The following is an 18,112-nucleotide window of genomic DNA, read 5'->3' on the forward strand; positions in this document are numbered from 1 at the left end:
ATCTTTGAGCAACTTTTTATGAAATATTCAAATGATGTCCCAGGATTCAAACCCACATCTTTGAATCCCAAGCCAAGAACCATTTCCACAAAACTCTCCTGCCTCTCTTACAAAAAACTCTTCCTTGGTCAATTACTAATATATAATCATAGCATTTGAGAGAATAACTTTCCAAGTTATGAAATATGAGTTGATTACCTAAATTTTATTTATTTGTTAGATCTCATAGGAAGACTATACATGAAAACATGATACTATTCTCAATATCTTAGCTTTTTGAATTCTAGAGAAGAAAGGACAACAGGTAACTGAATTTGAATGTGACAAAATGAATGAATAAGAAGAGTCTGAACAGATATAGAAAGAGTAGGATAAGTGAGCGCCTTACAAATGAAAGCAGATGTATGAAATTACAAGCTGTCAGATCAGCAACGGAAATGAAGATGATAAAGTGATTCCTTACATAGATTATAATTATTCATTTTGCCCAGTCCTGTCTCCTTTCTCCATAATGTAATGGGCAGAGGGAGGGGTAGGAAGCTATAGCGTGACATGGTGTTTCCAACAGAGGAAGGAAAAGAAATTTAAGAACTAACAGTATTTCTGGTCACAAACAATTGTTTCTGATTTGTGTTGTCCACAGTTGTTTTCCTATCAAATATTTTTCAACTAACTACTCTGATTAATAAAAAGGGCTCTGTTGCAGCCACAGGAAGTTGTAACTGTAAAGTTCCTTCACAATCAGTGCTGTGGAGTCACTCAGTGCGGCTTACAAAACAACTATCATTAATGGGCCCAACAGTGACAGCAGTGGCAGATAAATTGCCAAGAAATGAAGTAGTTTACATAGACCTGCCTGAAAAGATGTTTTTAGTAATTGTGCCCATAATTAGGTTAATATAAAAAAAAAAATTAAATGACAGTCTAAGGCACACAGTTGGGCTTATCTATGAAAATTTTTGACATTTTTCATCCAAGAAATGCTGCATAGATATTTTCCCATTTTTTTTACTTTTAGAAAAACAAATAACTGGAAGAAATTGCATTTTTTAAATTTTGATTTATGTAATATTTACATATACAAAAGAATATATGTAACATGTAAGTTATGAAGTATAATCAGGGTAAATATTATTTTATGAAAATTTTAAACTAGTTTTTCCCTTTCCTAAGATTTTTGTTCGAATTCCTAAGCAGCAAAACTGGAGACATTTAAATACAGCCATATAAATGGCAGTAAATATGCATGCTTATAAGTTTATTTATATTGCAAACATGCACACATATCTATATCCGAGGCTCTTCTTTCCAACAGCCCCTGAGGATAAGTGCTAGTATATTAGACTGCAGCTAACAGTGCAGTGTGTTACTTCAAAGGCCATTTGGTAAAGATTCCTTCTCCCTGTTTCCTTTTATCAAATCAATTGAGTTATTGGTTTGCTTTCTCTGAGTCTCAGTTATTTTTTTTATTCTCAGTGATACAAACATCTTAAGAAGCATTGCTTCTGAATTATTTTTTTTCCTTCTTATTTAGTGATCTCTAGTAACTACCAGACCTGTCTTGGCCTTCTGATGCATTATCCACGAATTGGGGATATCCACTCACTGATCCTTAAGGCTCTGTTCCTTCGAGATCCAAAGGTAAGCTTTCCCAGGAGGATATGTACAATTTTTAAAGTTGGGTAAAAAATTGGTTTTTATGTATGACTCCAAGAATTCCTAATAGGGAATATGTCTAATGGCAGATGAAGGGCCTAATGCAAGTGTTTGCCTAGAATTGTAGGCCAAAACTCACATACCTCAGTGGCCAGCAAATCAGCAGGCGAATTAAGTGGACATTACCATAAGAAACTGGAGCACATGTCTCTTGTCCCTCAGAAGGTAGTTCTGGCCTCCTGCCTTCCTCAGAACTCAGGGAAGTAGATGAGCAACTGCTTCTCTTTATAACCACACTTCATTATCATTGGAACCCCTCACAGGGACCAGCTTAGCCTTGGGGGCCATGTGAAGACCAGGACATTAGAGCTATAAAAAAAAGACCAGTTCTATATCAGTTTATGATACAATGAAATACTAAATTATTTCATAATTTGTGGGTAAAGAGTAACCTCATAAAATAAACAGACTTTAATGCTGATTTCTCTAGTTGAACTTAAAGCAAGTCACCAAAATTTTCTTTACACTTCAGAGAAAAAGTGTGCTCTTTTACAACTAATGTTATATTTCTTGAAAATAAGAACATTTAATGATCTAAAAAAATCTGTGAATTCTTGATGCGTTTGAGCCAAACAAAAATATTGGATGAAATATAAGGGAGAAAGCTTCAAACACGAGTACGAGAATGCCAGGCATTGGGTGGTAATCCCAGCCTTTGGCTTTTTGGCAGCACTCCCAATAGTCATGTTGGCAGTTGTCGAGCTGTCTTTGAGTCAGTCTGTCTGTGGTTTCCATTGCCAAAGCCATGTCTGATCGACTTGTGCCTCCATGTTCAACGTAAATTTTGATTCTAAAGGGTTTCTGCCCTCTCCTCAGTTGATGACTGCAACATTTGAGTATATTTTCTGTTTATTTTTTGATTTAAAAGAATTTTTTTCCTTGAAACTATATCCATTTCTATAGAAATACATAATTTTATATTATTTCTCTTACACAAAATTTTGTAAAGTATCAGAAATATAATCTATTGTTTCTCTGACACATAAGGTATCATTATTTTTATTCTGGTAAGGTTCAGGAGTCTTACTAGGAAAACAAAAAATCCCATATTTATTTTTTTATGTATATATGTATATGTAAGTCATGTAAGTACATATTTTTCATAAAAACTAACCAAGATTATGAAATATCAATAGAAGAAATAAAGAATGAGGTTGCTGGTCAGTGAGTTTTGGTCTACAAACTTAAATTCTGTCAGCTCAGCATTAAGAATTCTTAGAGTCATACAGAGTGGGGGAAAAATGCTAAAATAACTATTTGAATTCTCTATTTGTATGATTTGTTTGGTTTCACTAAAGGGAAAAATGAATATGTGATCTAAACCTATCGATCTTGGTAATTTTTCCCTAGCTAATTATGGTTGATCTTACTATGAATTATTCACTCTTCTATTTGCAGAATCCTATACACTAAATCTGTCAATGTTATTAGTGGAATCTATGATTTTAATAGAGTACTTTTTATCTCGATAATGTAGCGTATATAATATATGAGTACAGTGAGGCCAATTCTATAAACATTTAAAAAATATATTCTCTAAGGTTTAAAAGAAAAAAATAATTAATGGCATAAGTATCTTTAAAAAAAGATATTTCCCCCACTTTTACATTCAGGATCTTACTAAGTAAAAACATGATTAATATAATGGTCTAAAATGTAGAACTTTAAACTGATATTCCTGAGACATGAGAAATTAGACAGGCATCTAAGGAATAAAAAGAACAAATTAATCAAAAATGACTCACAAATATAGAGGACAATTTGATGACAGACAGAGGGGAGGGGGAGTTGGGAGAATGGGGTGAAGGGTTAAAGAAGTACAAATTAATAGTTGATAGATAGTCATGGAGATACGGAACACAGCACAGGGAATGCAGTTAGCATTAATGTATTGGCTAGGTGGAAAACCAAAGGAGAGAAGGAGCAATTAGGGGGATCATTTTATAAACTATATAAATGTCTAACCAATGTACTGTATACTTGAAACTAATTAGATAGATAGATAGATAGATAGATAGATGAAAGAAATTGGACAGGAAGAGGAGAGAGTCATCTAAAATGCACATGAAAACATGTTTAACTTTCTCTTCAGAGCAAATTCATGGAATGATGATATCCACGGGAAAAATTAAGAAAGCTATATATTGTTAAGGGGCTTTCAGATTGCTAGCCCAACAAGGTGATAGTTTTAGTTGAGTATATATAATGGCAGACCCATTGACATTATTTAGTAAACGTCAAATGATAACTAAGGCCACTTGGCTTGTGTGCTGGTTATAGGTGCATCACAGTATAATGTCCTGCAAGGAGCCTGAGTTAGGAAGTAAGACATCGGGCAAATCCTGACTCTGTCACCAACCATCCTTGCGTTTTGGGGAAACTCATGTTTGCTGAGTCTTGGTCTTTTGTGGTTGAAATTAATTGTCTCTAATGACCTGTCCATAAAGAACTGACTTCTGATGATCTAAGATTTAGTCCAGTGCTACAATGATATGGATTTTTAAAAAGCAAGTTTATACATATTATAGAAATCCACAAGTGTTATCAGAGTTTTTATTCTATTTGGCCTATTCAGTTTCAGAATTAATGTCTATTACAAAGTCATAAAGGAGGCCATTTACACTGAGGGGAAAAAAAAGAAAGGGAAAGGTGATGCTACTACCCCACCCATATCCTCTAAAAGTCCAGATATCAGAGTATTTTAAATGTTTTCTATTATTAGCAACAATGGAACACTTAAAATACTTGAATCATTCTTGATTCAAGTAGTTCAGAGTATGGAAGGGTGCCGTCCAGTCAGCAGTCTGCCTTTGAGATCTGTCTGCTCACTGGGTAGAGGCACCATGGAAATGCAGCCCCTGGAAAAAAGAGAAGCCATAGAAGGGGTGAGGTCTGTGTGTCCCTCACTGCTCTGGGACTCCGTGGTCTCTCTGCTCCTGTGTACCTGGACCCTCAGTGCATCCCTGTCCCCTATTACCTCCTGCTGAAGGGGTAGAGAGCAGGCAGTAGCCAGGGCTACTAAGAATATAAATATACAAGTTTCTATGAAGTAAACTAGTAGGAAGATGAGATTTGAGGCATGAAAGTATGCTTTCCCATATCCCAGCTTCACATGACAATAGTGTTGAGTGCTGCTGACAGACTCAATAAAATGAAAATGAACAAGGAACTCTGAGCTTGGGGTCGGGGGTGGGGGGGGCGGCGTCGGGGTGGTTCATTGTCAGCCTTTAGAATAGCACTTTGTCCTACTGCTATCGCTAAATCCCAGTGTACTTCCTGAGTTGAGAATAGACTCTGCAAATAGAGCTTGAGACACTGAGCTTTAATTGTTTTATATCAGATGTGATATAGGCTTAACTGTGAAAAGATTTCTCATTTGAACAGACTGAAATACTAGGCCTGTAAACTGTAGTAATAGGATCATATTCCTTCACAGGTTCCAAGCACTTTGATGTGCTTAATTTGGTCTTCATAACAAGCTGCAGAGCAGGTTATCTTTCCTCTTTAGTTTTCAGTGCACCGAGGTTAAGGTTATGTGGCTTTCCTAAGGCCAAAATGCATATAAACTTCCAAACTAGCTGGAGTGGCTTCACGACCTTGTGTCTGCTCATCCCCACCTTAGGTTCCTAGCATCCATTGTACTTTTTCCAGAATGCCAGTCCCAAGATCAGATAGAACATGTTTCCCACTTTGAGTCCCATAGTACCTTGTATTTTAGCTATTTGCTTATTGATTTTATCAATTATTTCTCCTTATGATCCTGGTCATTTTTTTTGCATTTTTAGCTTTGTGCCCTGCAGGGGTTGGTATTAAGAAAATAGTGGAATTGAATTCTGACTCAAATGCTAAACCTCTTCCAATACAACATAATGACTCTAATCCAGGTAGATCTCATTCACCTAGTGTATTTCTGGAACTCATATCCACAGTCCGCAGAAGCTATATATAGCCAATTATGTATTTTTTAGCAGCTGCCATTTTTAACAAGATGGTGAATAAACCCTACAACTTAAAACTATTATTTTAAGTTAACTGTGAATTTTACATCTAGTTCTTTAATTTACTATGTGTCAGAATTATTTGAAAACTTGTTACCACCATCAAATATTATGGAACGAAGAAGACATAACAAAGAATAGTTAACGTACTTAGACTCAGATTTTCAGAACTATAAAGAACCTAAAGAGTCTAATCTAGCTCCTCCTTCTATAGATGACACACTGAGGATCACTGAAGATCAAGGTAAAGTTTAGAGACTCATTCAAGGTCACACAGCTTGTCAATGGGAGAGCCGAGCCAGCAGTTGAACCCAGGTCTTCCAACTACCTTTTTACACAAGAGCTGTAGCTTCATTATTTTTAAAACCAGTGGAATCCTAGTCTCACCCAAATTTTTCCATTTATATTAAACATTTATTTGCATCTGTAATAAATGAAACTGCCATGCCATGTATACAAGTGGCCCAAGAACTATTTGAAATTCTTTTAAATGCATGCTGTACGTAGAGACTGGATGTCAAATATCTGTTTGTAGCATCCTATTCTCTGTTCACCATAAGTATGGTTTCTATACTGAGCTCTTCAGACCACAATCCTAACTCTCATTTTCTTGTCTTTATCATATTAGAACCACTGAGCAGATTTTCAAATACAATCCACTAAATTAAGTAGAGAGATAGAAGGAGGACTGTCTGAAAAATATGAAGTGATTAAAAAACATTGTTCTAACTAGTTGTTCAAATTCAAAAAAAAAAAAATTTAAAACCCAATTAGAAACAAAAGTCATAGAAAATGTGAACATATTGTGTTCCTTAAGTAACCAGATGTTCTCTCCTTCCTGAAGGCAGTAAGGGCTAGGAATAAAAGGTTTAAAACTATTGTTTTAAGTTAACTGTGAATTTTGCAAATCTGTTTTTACCCTTTAGCAAATAAAATTCTAATACAGAAACATAAGCAAAGTAATTTTCATTTTTTGGTGCTCTCTTATTTGTGTTATGTGTTGAAGTGTTAACCTTATCACAAAGACTTATTACAAATGAAATACAGTACATGGATTAACATTTTATATTATGCAGTAAGAATTTGACAGCTACTGTTTATTTTGAAGACTAGAATATTCCCCTCAAAAAAGTTTCTGGTAAGTTTGCAAGCAATCCTTTTAGCAGTGGCTGTTACTGTTTATGGAAGAAAATGGTTAGAAAAAAGACAATTGAATTTAATAATCATTCTTGTACACAGAAACACTATAAATATAATAGTGTGTACAATGTTCTTATGCTTGGCCAATTCTGATTTGGCTTTTGTTTGGCGTTCTAAAAAATTTTGCCTTTTTGAATTATAAAATGTCTGAATATTCATATTTCAGAGTTTATGCAGGTAGTTAGTTTTTCCTCTTTTAGTTCCAAGAAACCCCTCTCTATGTGCAACTTTTTTAAAAAAGTCAACTGGCTTTGGTAAAATGTCATATATCAGAATTGAAAAGTTGTGAATGGATTCAAGCCCACTACCATTCAAATGACAGTATTAGAAAAAGCTCCATTCTAGTAATGCTATTGTAATTTTTTCTTCTCTGAGCAATAAAGAACCTAAAAACCACACATACTGACTCTTTAAGGAGGATGCATAGTATTCATTGATTTACTTATCAGGATATCAGGATGTTACCATCAGAGACTCTGCTCAGATTTTCTAGTGTGTTTCTAATCTAATTTTTCTGTTACAGAATTACTTTCATCTTCTTCATGTTTTTTTTTTCCTAAAAAGATGGAGCATTTCTCTGAAAACCACCATTTGTTTTTGCGTTTTCTCTGTTAGTGACCCCCCAAAAAGATGTTTTTCCTTTGTATCTGAGCTACATGACTATATGTCATTATCTTTTTATCCTTAGCTTACATCCAAATAGATTTTTATTATACTTAATATTCTGTTATTAGTGACTAATCAAGTATGTTTTCACATGCAATACATTTAGACTTTTTGACATAGACTAGCATTTAGAAACCTTAAGTTCTACTTCTGATGTAAATGGTGGCCATCAAAAATCTGTAAAGTAGTAATCTAGAAATCTTTATTAAGCCAGTATTTGAAATTTTTATTTATTGTGTTCAGATATTTCATAAAGTAGAATTGTGTGTTTCTCAAAACTTGTTAAGGATTTCGTAAGGTACTTAAATAGTTTTAAGTTAGTTTTATAAAAGTATTTTGAATTTATTAATTTTTTCAACAAATCTTTTTCGTGTATCAGGCATTGTTTAAATCCTGGTGATACAATGATGACCAACAAAAAAAGATGTGTCCCTTATCATAATAAACAAGTAAACAAATAAGAAAATACTCACTTTGTCATTTGTTATGAAGGCTACAAATAGAGTATCATCATTAAAATAATAAGAGGGAAAAGAATCTGGGCTGGGTAAAGACCTAATGTATGTAGGTTGATCAAAAAGTCCCTCTCCGAGAAGGTAATATTTCAGATGAGAACTAATGAAGGAGAAGGAGTCAGCCAGGCAAAGACTTAGAAGAGCCCTCAGACAGGAGAAGAGCAAACACAAATACTCAGAGCTTAGACTGTCATGGAACTGAAAGAAGACCAGTAAAACTGGAGCCAGGAACTGGGGGAACCTGTCTGAGATGAGATGCATGAGCCAGGAAAGGCTCATTATTACTTTGTTCTTCCTATGTAATCTTATATTATGACATAACGTAAAGTTACTCTAAAGATTACATTTTGAAACTCCAGAAACATTGCTGGATTCATGAGGGAACTAGACCGGTCTTTCTCACCTACCAAAATAAGAGCCCTACTAGGTCAGGGACTAGATCTCCAACAGCACTAACCCATTGTCAGCCACAAGAGGGAAACTCAGAATCCAGGTTTCACTTTCATCACAGCCTACTCTGTTTATTGGGTAAGTCACTCCTTTTCTTGAACTGTAGAATGAAGAAGCTGTACCACAGAATCACGATGGACCCTTCTGGATCATTGTAGCAAAATTTAGTTCAGTTCAACAGATACATTTTTTTTACTACTTACTGTATACCGAGCATGAGCATTGGTCCATGTAATTAGGACACAGTCACTTGTAAATATAAACAACTAGATGATAGAGAAGGTAAAATGAGTGAAAGTATTGCAGAAAGAACAACTGATTTGGACTCGGATAATCAGAAAGGCTTCCAGTTGGAAGAGGCATTCCAACTGGGTCTTGAAGAGTTTTCCTGGGAGTTGTTATTCCATCTTAAGAGAACAGTGTAAGCAAAGCTCCTGAGCATTGCTCAAGCAAGTGCCCAGGATAGGCCTGGCAGTTCTCTGTTCAGAGTCACTCAGTGACCCCTCAGGGACCTAAAAAAAAGACAGTGTCCCCCTCTCTACCTCACGTATTAGCAGACACTTAAGTTTTTAAAGTTCATCAAATGTGTAAGGAGTCTTTATTCGATAGTATTTTATTTGGTATTAATTTATATAATGTTCCCATTTGTGTGTTATTATTCAACATAAATAAATATTTTATGTTTAAGTGAAAAGTTGATGTGGAAGGGATTTCATCTGAATGATTTTTACTAGATTTATTGGCTATTAATAGTTGCCTATGGTAACAATATTTGCTCAAAATAAGGATGTCTCTGTTTAGATTTTTAAAGTCACTCTTGAGAAGGTTAGTCACTTTTATGTGGGGTGGCCAAAGATAGCTATGAAACTTTGTGGCAAAGATTGCTCTGCATGTATTAGAGAAAACGGTTTCTTTACTAATTCATAACCAATTACATTGATGATTTATTTTTCCTCAAGTAACTAAAGAAAAGACTAGAATCTATGGTTAATTCTGTTCTGATTAACAAGAGACAAAACAAAAGGTACAAAACAATCCCCTGCTTTTTATTTAATATCTTACAATTAAGGAAATCTAGGTTTTTAAGGAGAAATATTTATTTTATATAGATTATTTAAGCTTGTAAAGCTACTAATCCCATGCATGTGTGTTTAGAAAGGCACTTTGAGGCCCCAAGTGTAAAAGTATTAAAGTATTACAACATATCACAGTGAAATGTTTGTGATATATCTCTGAGGTCAAGAAATGAAGTGGTTGCCCTGCCTCTCTGCTGATCTGTATTAGCCCCGAGAAATCATTTAACCTTTTGCTGCCTTAGATTCAGGTTCATTAATTTTTTCAAAGGATAGGTAGCTAGTAAGGCCTTAATTAGCCTATAATGTCCACAAGTAATTTCTAGCTGTAAGTGCTGTGAGAACCTAGCTAATCACTTATTTTCCTTATTATACATGAAATAGCTTGTTCAAAAAGAAAAGGCACTACTCTGAGTTATTTCTGTGTCATCTTAGTGTTACAATTTAAAGAAATTAAAAGTTATAAATCACAAATTATGACAAAAAGGATTATAAACTTAAAACTGACAAAATAGAAAAAAGCATAATTATTTTTAATATAGGTAGCCATGGCCACAAGAAATATTTTAGTTGCCCCTTAAGTATATTAGCTCAGTAAATATAATATTGCTAATTAAAAATATTAAACATATTGATTTTATAGGAATAAAAATACATTCAAGTCTGAACTGCATAACTATAGTCAATTAACTTTGTTTTATTTAAATACTTTAGACAAGAAGTTCCCAAAAAATGCAAAAACACAACAAAACCACAAAATATTTTATAGAGAATTTTTAAGTACATTTTATACAATTCAAGCGTTTTATGATTACCATATTGGGAAATGTAAGTTAGGTTTCCAAACTGCAGAAATAGTGACTGGACCACTCAGATGAACCTAGAGCCGCCACCACATTTGCAAGACTGTCCCCCAGCTCCTCCAAGCAGTGGCCAATTGGCTCTAGCATTTGATGTGTGAGGTCCTCGCGTGCCTCTGACTATGACATTTTTCAAGTGTCTCATATGATTTGTCTTCAGTAGTTCTTTACTTACTTGCTTGTTTTTCCTGGTTTTGAAGAGGAACTTTATAGTTTTATTTCTCCATGCTGTTTCTTTCTCCAAAATGCTATTTTTATTCATTCAGCCAAAATTTACTGAGCTCCTGCTGTATCAATGGCATCTAAAATTTCTCAGAAGTCTTGGTTAAAACATATAAAGGAAGATGAACAGGATTTGTGACGAGTGAAAGGAATGTCCACTTGACTAATTCCCTCACCTCCTTCAGGTCTTCTCGGCGATGCCTGCCATAATCATGCCGCAAACTGCTCTGTGGCCACTTGCCACCACCCCAGCACTCCTGCTCTCCTTACCCTGCTCTACTTATTTTTTATAACAATTATCACTTTCTCTCATAGTAGATAATTTACTTATTTCTAATGTTATGTTTTATGTTCTGTCTTCCCCGACAATATATAAGCTACATGAAGGCAGTGCTTTTAGTATGTTTTATATTACCCAGGTACCTACAATAATGAATGAATGAATGAACAAACGAACGACAAACGAACGAACGAACAGTGACTAATTATCCCAACCAAACCCTCAAGTTCTCTGCTAGAGGAAAAATTGTGCTGTTCATCGCAATTTAGTTCAACAAGTGTTCATTGCCTCCTGTGCCAGGTACTAGGGGTATAATGAATTAGGGAGATGTGGTTCCCTCTTCACAAAGCTTGCAGTTTGATACAGGAGATCTAAACTGTGGTGTGCCAAAGAAGCACCTGAGGGAGCTTGTTACAAAAGCAGACTCCCAGACGTTCTAATGTAAATAGTTCTGCCGTAGGATCCAAAAATTTGTATTTGTAACTATTCTGAAACTGGTGGGCCATGGACAACATTTTAAGGAACAGATACTAGATTGAGAAAAAAGGTACTACACGAACTGAAAGACGAACACCTAATAACAGAAGTCTGGCTCTAACCCAGTAGTTTCCAAAATGGAATGTGTGGATACACAGCGACTACACAGTGACAATCCAATGGAGTATAGGAAGAAAATAATGAAACTTCTGTTTACATTTTTTTCCCAAAAAAATAAAATCGAGCCTTACCTTTTAATGTACAGATTTAACACTGGTGTCCTCACTGGCCCACGTGTCAGTCACGTACCACCTATGAGTTCTCTTGAGGGAAGAAACTTCCTCATACTAAGGCGTTGACAGCTGCCCTCTCCCCACTCCCTTTGCTTCCACCACCTTATTGCCTTATTGCCATTTCCATGTACCCAGTTAAGTGGATTTATACGTTATATTATCTTAAATGATGGCATGTTTACCATACCAAAGAAATGTCAGGGGTCGTGAACCTCTATTGTGTGTTCACTAAATATCTTCTGCTAAAGTACTTGAAAGAGTTGCCAAATATAATTTCTTTTTAGGAAAAAAAAAAAAACAACAACAACATACTTCAAATTTGCTTACCTCTGTTGTGATGACAAGTAGCTGTCAATAATATGGTACCATACAAATATTTTTGAAAAAAATAAGCACTTTAATTTGTCTCTTCTAGGTAATGGTAACATTTTAATAGTGAGAGAAAATAAGAGCTTTTGAAAGAAATTTATGCTATGGAAAGAACATTTTTAAATTGAATATTTGGAAATGTTTCATCCATTTGTGATGTTCTTGCCAAAGACAATTTAAGTGTATCGCTTATTTAAAACTCTCAAAGTACACTAAAAATTATGGAAGCAGAATTTTCTAACTTGGTTACTAATCTTCCAAATGCAGAGATAAAATCAGGTTTGAATCCATTTTTTAAAATATAGAAATGTAACATCTTCCAATTAAATTTTAAGAAAAGCTGTTTGATGATTAATTTTGTGTCAACTTAACTGGGCTAAAGGATGCCCAGGTAGCTGGTAAAACATTATTTCTGTGAGGCTGTTTCCATAAGAGTTAGCATTTAAATCAGTAAACTAAGTAAAGAAGATCTTCCCTCACCAACATGGGCAGGCATTTTCTGGTCCTTTGAGGGCCTGACTGGAATAAAAAGGCAGAGGAAAGTTGAACTCTCTCCTCGAGCTGGGGTGTCATCCTCTCCTGCTCTTGGACATGTGAGCTCCTATTCCTCGAGCCTTCAGATTCCAGGACGTATGCCAGCACATTGTCCCAGTCCTCCCCCCAGCCTGTCCCCTCACTCCCCCACCCCTATTCCCAGTTCTCAAGGCCTTGGAACTGGACTGAATTATCCCACCAGCTTTCCTGGTTCTCCAGCGTGCAGGTAGCATATTTCAGTATACCTCTACCTCCATAATCACGTGAGCCAATGTGATTTCTCACAATAAATCTCTTATATATCCATATATATCCTTTTGGTTGTTTCTCTGGAGAGCCCTGACTAATACAAACTGATTAACACTGAGGCAGATAGACATTTTATTAGTCAGATTTTAACAAAAACCTTGGCATAATTGATGGAATGCAAAATAAATACCATACTTTACCAAGGGCAGCCAGTGATGGCCTTCCTCCATTTAGACCTATGTATCTTTGTGAGGTAGCCTTTTTAGAAGTGTTATTTATAAAAATTCACCATCGCAAAGCATTTAACCAAAATTTTCAAAAAGTAGAGGAGCATATTCGATCACATTGCTACTGTTAAACATATTTTTAGGAAGAGCCAAAAAATAACCATTATAAGTAAATTATTATAGTTAATTTAAATATAGCTTATTTCATCTCTATCTCATTTAAAATTTTTATTGTGCATATATTTTCTAATATACATAATAGGTTAGTACAAGTAGTACATGCGTATGATTTGTAAACAGATAAACATGCATATATTGAGGATATAAGCCCCCTGATTTTAACTAACGAAGGAATAATCAAAGTCGAAGGATCACTGCTCTAGACCAGTGGCTCATGAAAACTGATCTAGTTGATATTAATGCTTAGCCAGGATGAGAGTCTTGAGGCTGGCTCCCAGCACACTCAAAATTCTGGAGTCCCCCCAGACAGCCATTAGCGGGAGCAGCTTGGGGAGACATGGGCCTTACTTACCCTTATCCTTTGAATAAGAGAGGTCTCCTGAGCTTCTCTAGTTAAATTGATACTTTAATATCTGTCTTCTGTACCACTGAATTCCACTGAGAACTATATCTATTCCATCCCATTTATTCATGGTCTGAATATTGAATTCGAAAATTGGTCTATTATAAATTAATTTGCCAAGTCTGTCCACTAGGTTCTCAAAGTGTTATAACCAGTGAAATTGATTGGGGAAACAATAATAATAACAACAACAACCTATAACGAAATTAACCTTAACCATGAGGCTACAATGACTACCACCCATAATAAAATTTAAAAAAAAGAGTAAACCAATCTAGAGCCAGTTCAAAGGGTTAAGGGTGATAGTGTAAAATGCAGAAGAAAAAAGAGAAAGAGTATATATTAATATGCATATGAACTTATGAACAAGAATTAAGTAGCTGAAAGAAGTCATCTTAGACAACTTTTCTTCTGGAGATTAAAATGTGTGCTCATTTGATTACATTGTTACATTAGTTAAAGTTTACCAACTGCTGTAACAAACAAAACCTTATGTTTTCATAGCTTTACACAGTAGATGTTTAATTTTCACACAAGTGACAATGTAAGTCAGGGGTGAGAGTATCTTAGAGTCACAGAGTTCTTTGGGCTTCTGCTAGCTCTGCTATTTTCAACTTTGACTTCCCAGGATCATCCAGTACATTGACATCTCTATTTGAGTGAAATAGCAGAAAGGATCATTCCTGGGAGAGTTTTTACAGTAAGGCGTGCAGGTGGCATGCATCACTTTCTGTCACATTCCACTAGCTAAAACTCCATCCTGTGGCTACACTCAACCACATAAGACTGGAAAATATAGTTCTGCTGTGTACCCAGAAAGGAGAAGAAGCAAGTTTGGTGAGCAGCCAATGTCTCTCTTTAAAATGGCAATGCTTCTGGTTCCTTTACTTTTGTGGCTCATAGGAACGGCTCTCTCTAAGGGAGAAGCTAAAATCACAGTGAAAGCTTGTGACCTTAAATCTCACAACCTGTGAGATCGAATTTTGTCAGCACTCTCAGAAAAACGTAGCCATCTCTCAGAGACAGACTCCCGAAACTGAGCTCAAAAGGCTGCTTGCTGTGTAAAATCAGTATGTCCCTGTCTCGGTCTGTGGGGAGCTCTAGAACAGCTGTAAGACTGGCATCCTCATGCCCCCATGACCATCACATTCACTTCTGTTGGCAGACTCAGGTGGGAGGACACGTCATTATCAGTTCACTTACAGTGAGGAAAAAAACAAGTTATTGAGGTACATAGGACCAGTGTACTGTAGACTTAAGTGGAAAAGGCAATCAAAATCACAAAGCTCCTTGCGGGGCCTGCTGTCAGATGAATGCAGACTGGAAGGCCTGTTTAGCGAAACCAGGCTATGCGAGCCTAGCACACCAACTGCATAGCGAGAATAGTCTTCCTGTGCTTCAAGAGAGCGCACAGTCCGTTAACCTCTAACCTAGGTTCTCTCTCCCACTGGCTCTGCCCATATTTGCCTCTTTGACTTACTTTTCTCTGCTTCCTTGGCAGGCCCTTTTTGACTGACATCTTGTTGCTTTTGATATCCATTAAACATATAAGGGATATACTCAGATCTTTCTAACCCAGGAACCACGTGGTCTCTTGAGGAAAGCTTTGCATAACTCTGCTCAGAGGTACTTTGTGTTAATTTTACAGTTTGACTCCCACAGTTCTTGGGAGCACTTCAGAGTCACACCTGACGTTAACAGACTTAAGTTCTGAAAAGGAAAATTGGGAATAATGGTCCCCTCACCCACTATTTTAAGGATACTGACACTTTAACATCTTTTTTCTGCACGATTGTATCAGTAAATCAAGAGTTCATGGTCAGGTTTTCTCCACACAGTGCCATTCGTAGCTTTTTTTGAAAGCCCCTTCAAGTTTATCCTCTGTAGTGTTTACTGAAAATGTTTTGAAGAGAGTGAATTGATGAAGTTGAGAGCTATAAGATGTTTCACAAAACTGTCAGCCCTAGGTCTGGCCATCGTTATAAGTTGGGGTTGTTAGTGATTTGATTCTTTCTGGATTTTTCTTGAAGTTCCTATTGTAGTATAAGTGCTTTATTCATCACTTCTTTCTTTCTATAACAACACAATAAGAATAGAGAGTATTTCAAATTATCCCACTTAAAGTAAACATTGTATGATGCTTACATGGTTTGAGATGTCTTTGAGGAATAGCACCAAGTAGGAAAATCTGAAGAAGGCAGAAAAATGACAGGGATGATTGGAGTTGTTTTCATAAACCCAGGAAAGAGATGAACCCTTTACCTTCCTCATCTTTCCAGCCAGTGTCTGGAGAAATCCCACCAGATTTTCTCATAAAGATCTAATTGAATATCTCTTATATGTTCCACTTACGGAAGGACCCACAGATGAGAATGTCAGCTATTAATTTGAGATCAACTACTTAATTTATTTAATTGATAACATCTTATTTAAGCTCTCTTATTTGAACTTCCTTGCATTTGAGTTCTAGAAACTAACCAACTACATAGAAAGCAGTATTTGAAATAGCGCTGAACAAAATCTAAAATTTCAGAGTATATTTAGGACCTATTCATTCAAAAGAAATTGACTTCTGATTAAGCAAGTGAGAAGAGACTTTATTAATCACAGAGCTAATACAGTTTTGTGCCCTAAAGGATTTCATTGGAGGATTTAATGTGTCCATGTATGATGTTACTATTAAGATTATTGTAATTTTCTACCAACCATTCCTTTTAGTGTAGGAAAGCAAACAATGAAATATGGATAGTATGAGCATTCTGTTTTCTTCCTTCCTTTCTTTCCTCTTCTTTTTTGAAAAATAAGATTTAATGAGCTTCTTGAAAACATAAAACATAGAAGATAACTTCAGAATGTATTTAGGGTAATATCAACAAGGTTTGGTGAATAATTAACTATGAATGGTGAACAATTAGTTACATTTCCCAGGTATCTACCTATTGATTGAGTTGGTGGGAAAATGATAGATGAGCAAGTTTGTGAGAGTGGCTAAGAAGGTTGGATAATGAGTTGATTTTGAGTAGGTTATGGGATATCCAGGTAGAGATGTCTAGAAGGCAACTGGGAATGTGTGTCTAGAGCTCAAAGAGTGATCTGAGCCAGAGATACAGATAGATACAGAAATCTTGGAATATGGATATTAATTGTAGTTGAGGGAATGTAAGTGATGTGCAGAAATGATATGTTGTGAAGATGAGACTAGAGTTAGAAAAGGAATCATAGGACATAACAATAGGAGTGAGAGGAAGGAGCAGAGGGAGAAGACTGAGAATGTGGTGAAACCGTGAGAAGATCGAGTGATCATTACCTCAGGGTAGGAAATCCCAGGAACATGGAAATGATTAGTGACAAATATTGTAGAGAGATCAACGGAAATTAAAAATAAATAACCCTGTTGAAAGTTGCTGACATATTTAGAGTGCTCATTAAAGGGGAAATAAAAATGACCCTTTCAGACTGAAACAGTGGCATAAAAAATAAAATAATAATAATAAAAGACAAGCAAAAAGCCTGTAGATGATTCAGAAATAAAAAGGAAGGGAGACGTGGAGATAGTGCGGAATTTAGGGGTAAAAATAAATTAGCAGCGTAGTGCCGTTGTTAACAAAGGGAAAATTGTTTTCAAAAATATAGATAACGTAGCATTTCCCAACCAGATACTTACTAAGGTAACATGGCCAACTTTTCATTCTCAATTTTGAGATGTGAGAAATTGTAAAATATTATTTGAACACATATAAACTGATTATTTAAAAGAAATACAACTAAAACTACAAAAAAAGAAAAAAAAATCAAGGCTATATACCTGGAACTGAGATTCTTAGCCCAAAAAGAAAACTAAGAAGTAATTAGCAATGTTCTTCATACTTCGTGAGCCATTATATAAATGAGAGCAGTCACTGGTACCTGGTAGCCAGAAGTTTGAAGATAGAAATGAATTCAGTTCCTGGCTCTACCCTTACTATCTCCATGACTTTGGCCAAACTTCTAACCATTTTGAACCTGTGTCTTTAAAGTGGTGATGAGTTTGTTGTGAAAATTCTATGAATATGAAATATGAAATAGTGTTTGTAAAGGGTCTGGTATGGTCTGGCACCTAGTAAATGATAGCTGATGCTATATGTACTTTCTCTAAGAGAAAGAGGCAAGACTAAATGGGCCTGACTCCATTTGCAGCATATTTAAGCTATGGGTTATTTCTTTAAATTTAGTTTTTAATTGATGCCTCACAAATAAGTGAGATGATTCCTAAAACTCTTAATTTTCAAAGTTTCTACTTACATAGAAAACATCCTAAATAATTTAATGGTACTATGTATTATTATTTGCTGATGTTTAAAAGCTCTTTGTTTCTTTTTATGTAATTGTATATGTAGACAAAGTTTGAAGGTTCTAGATAT

The 18,112-nt window shown here is 35.5% G+C and overlaps 1 protein-coding gene across 6 annotated transcripts in view; it reads left to right on the forward strand.

The window, feature by feature from the left end:
* The window catches only part of TBC1D5 (TBC1 domain family member 5), a 466,695-nt gene that overhangs the window by 349,766 nt on the left and 98,817 nt on the right, over positions 1-18,112 (forward strand). For all 6 annotated transcript variants that reach the window (XM_039837041.1, XM_039837039.1, XM_039837045.1 and 3 more), the window contains one exon: positions 1,535-1,641. In XM_039837041.1, coding sequence (XP_039692975.1) covers positions 1,535-1,641 — 107 coding nt within the window. The remainder of the gene's footprint in view (positions 1-1,534; positions 1,642-18,112) is intronic.

The sequence above is a fragment of the Pteropus medius genome, unplaced genomic scaffold (genome assembly GCF_902729225.1).
Source record: "Pteropus medius unplaced genomic scaffold, Ma_sr-lr_union100, whole genome shotgun sequence".
NCBI lineage: Eukaryota > Metazoa > Chordata > Mammalia > Chiroptera > Pteropodidae > Pteropus > Pteropus medius.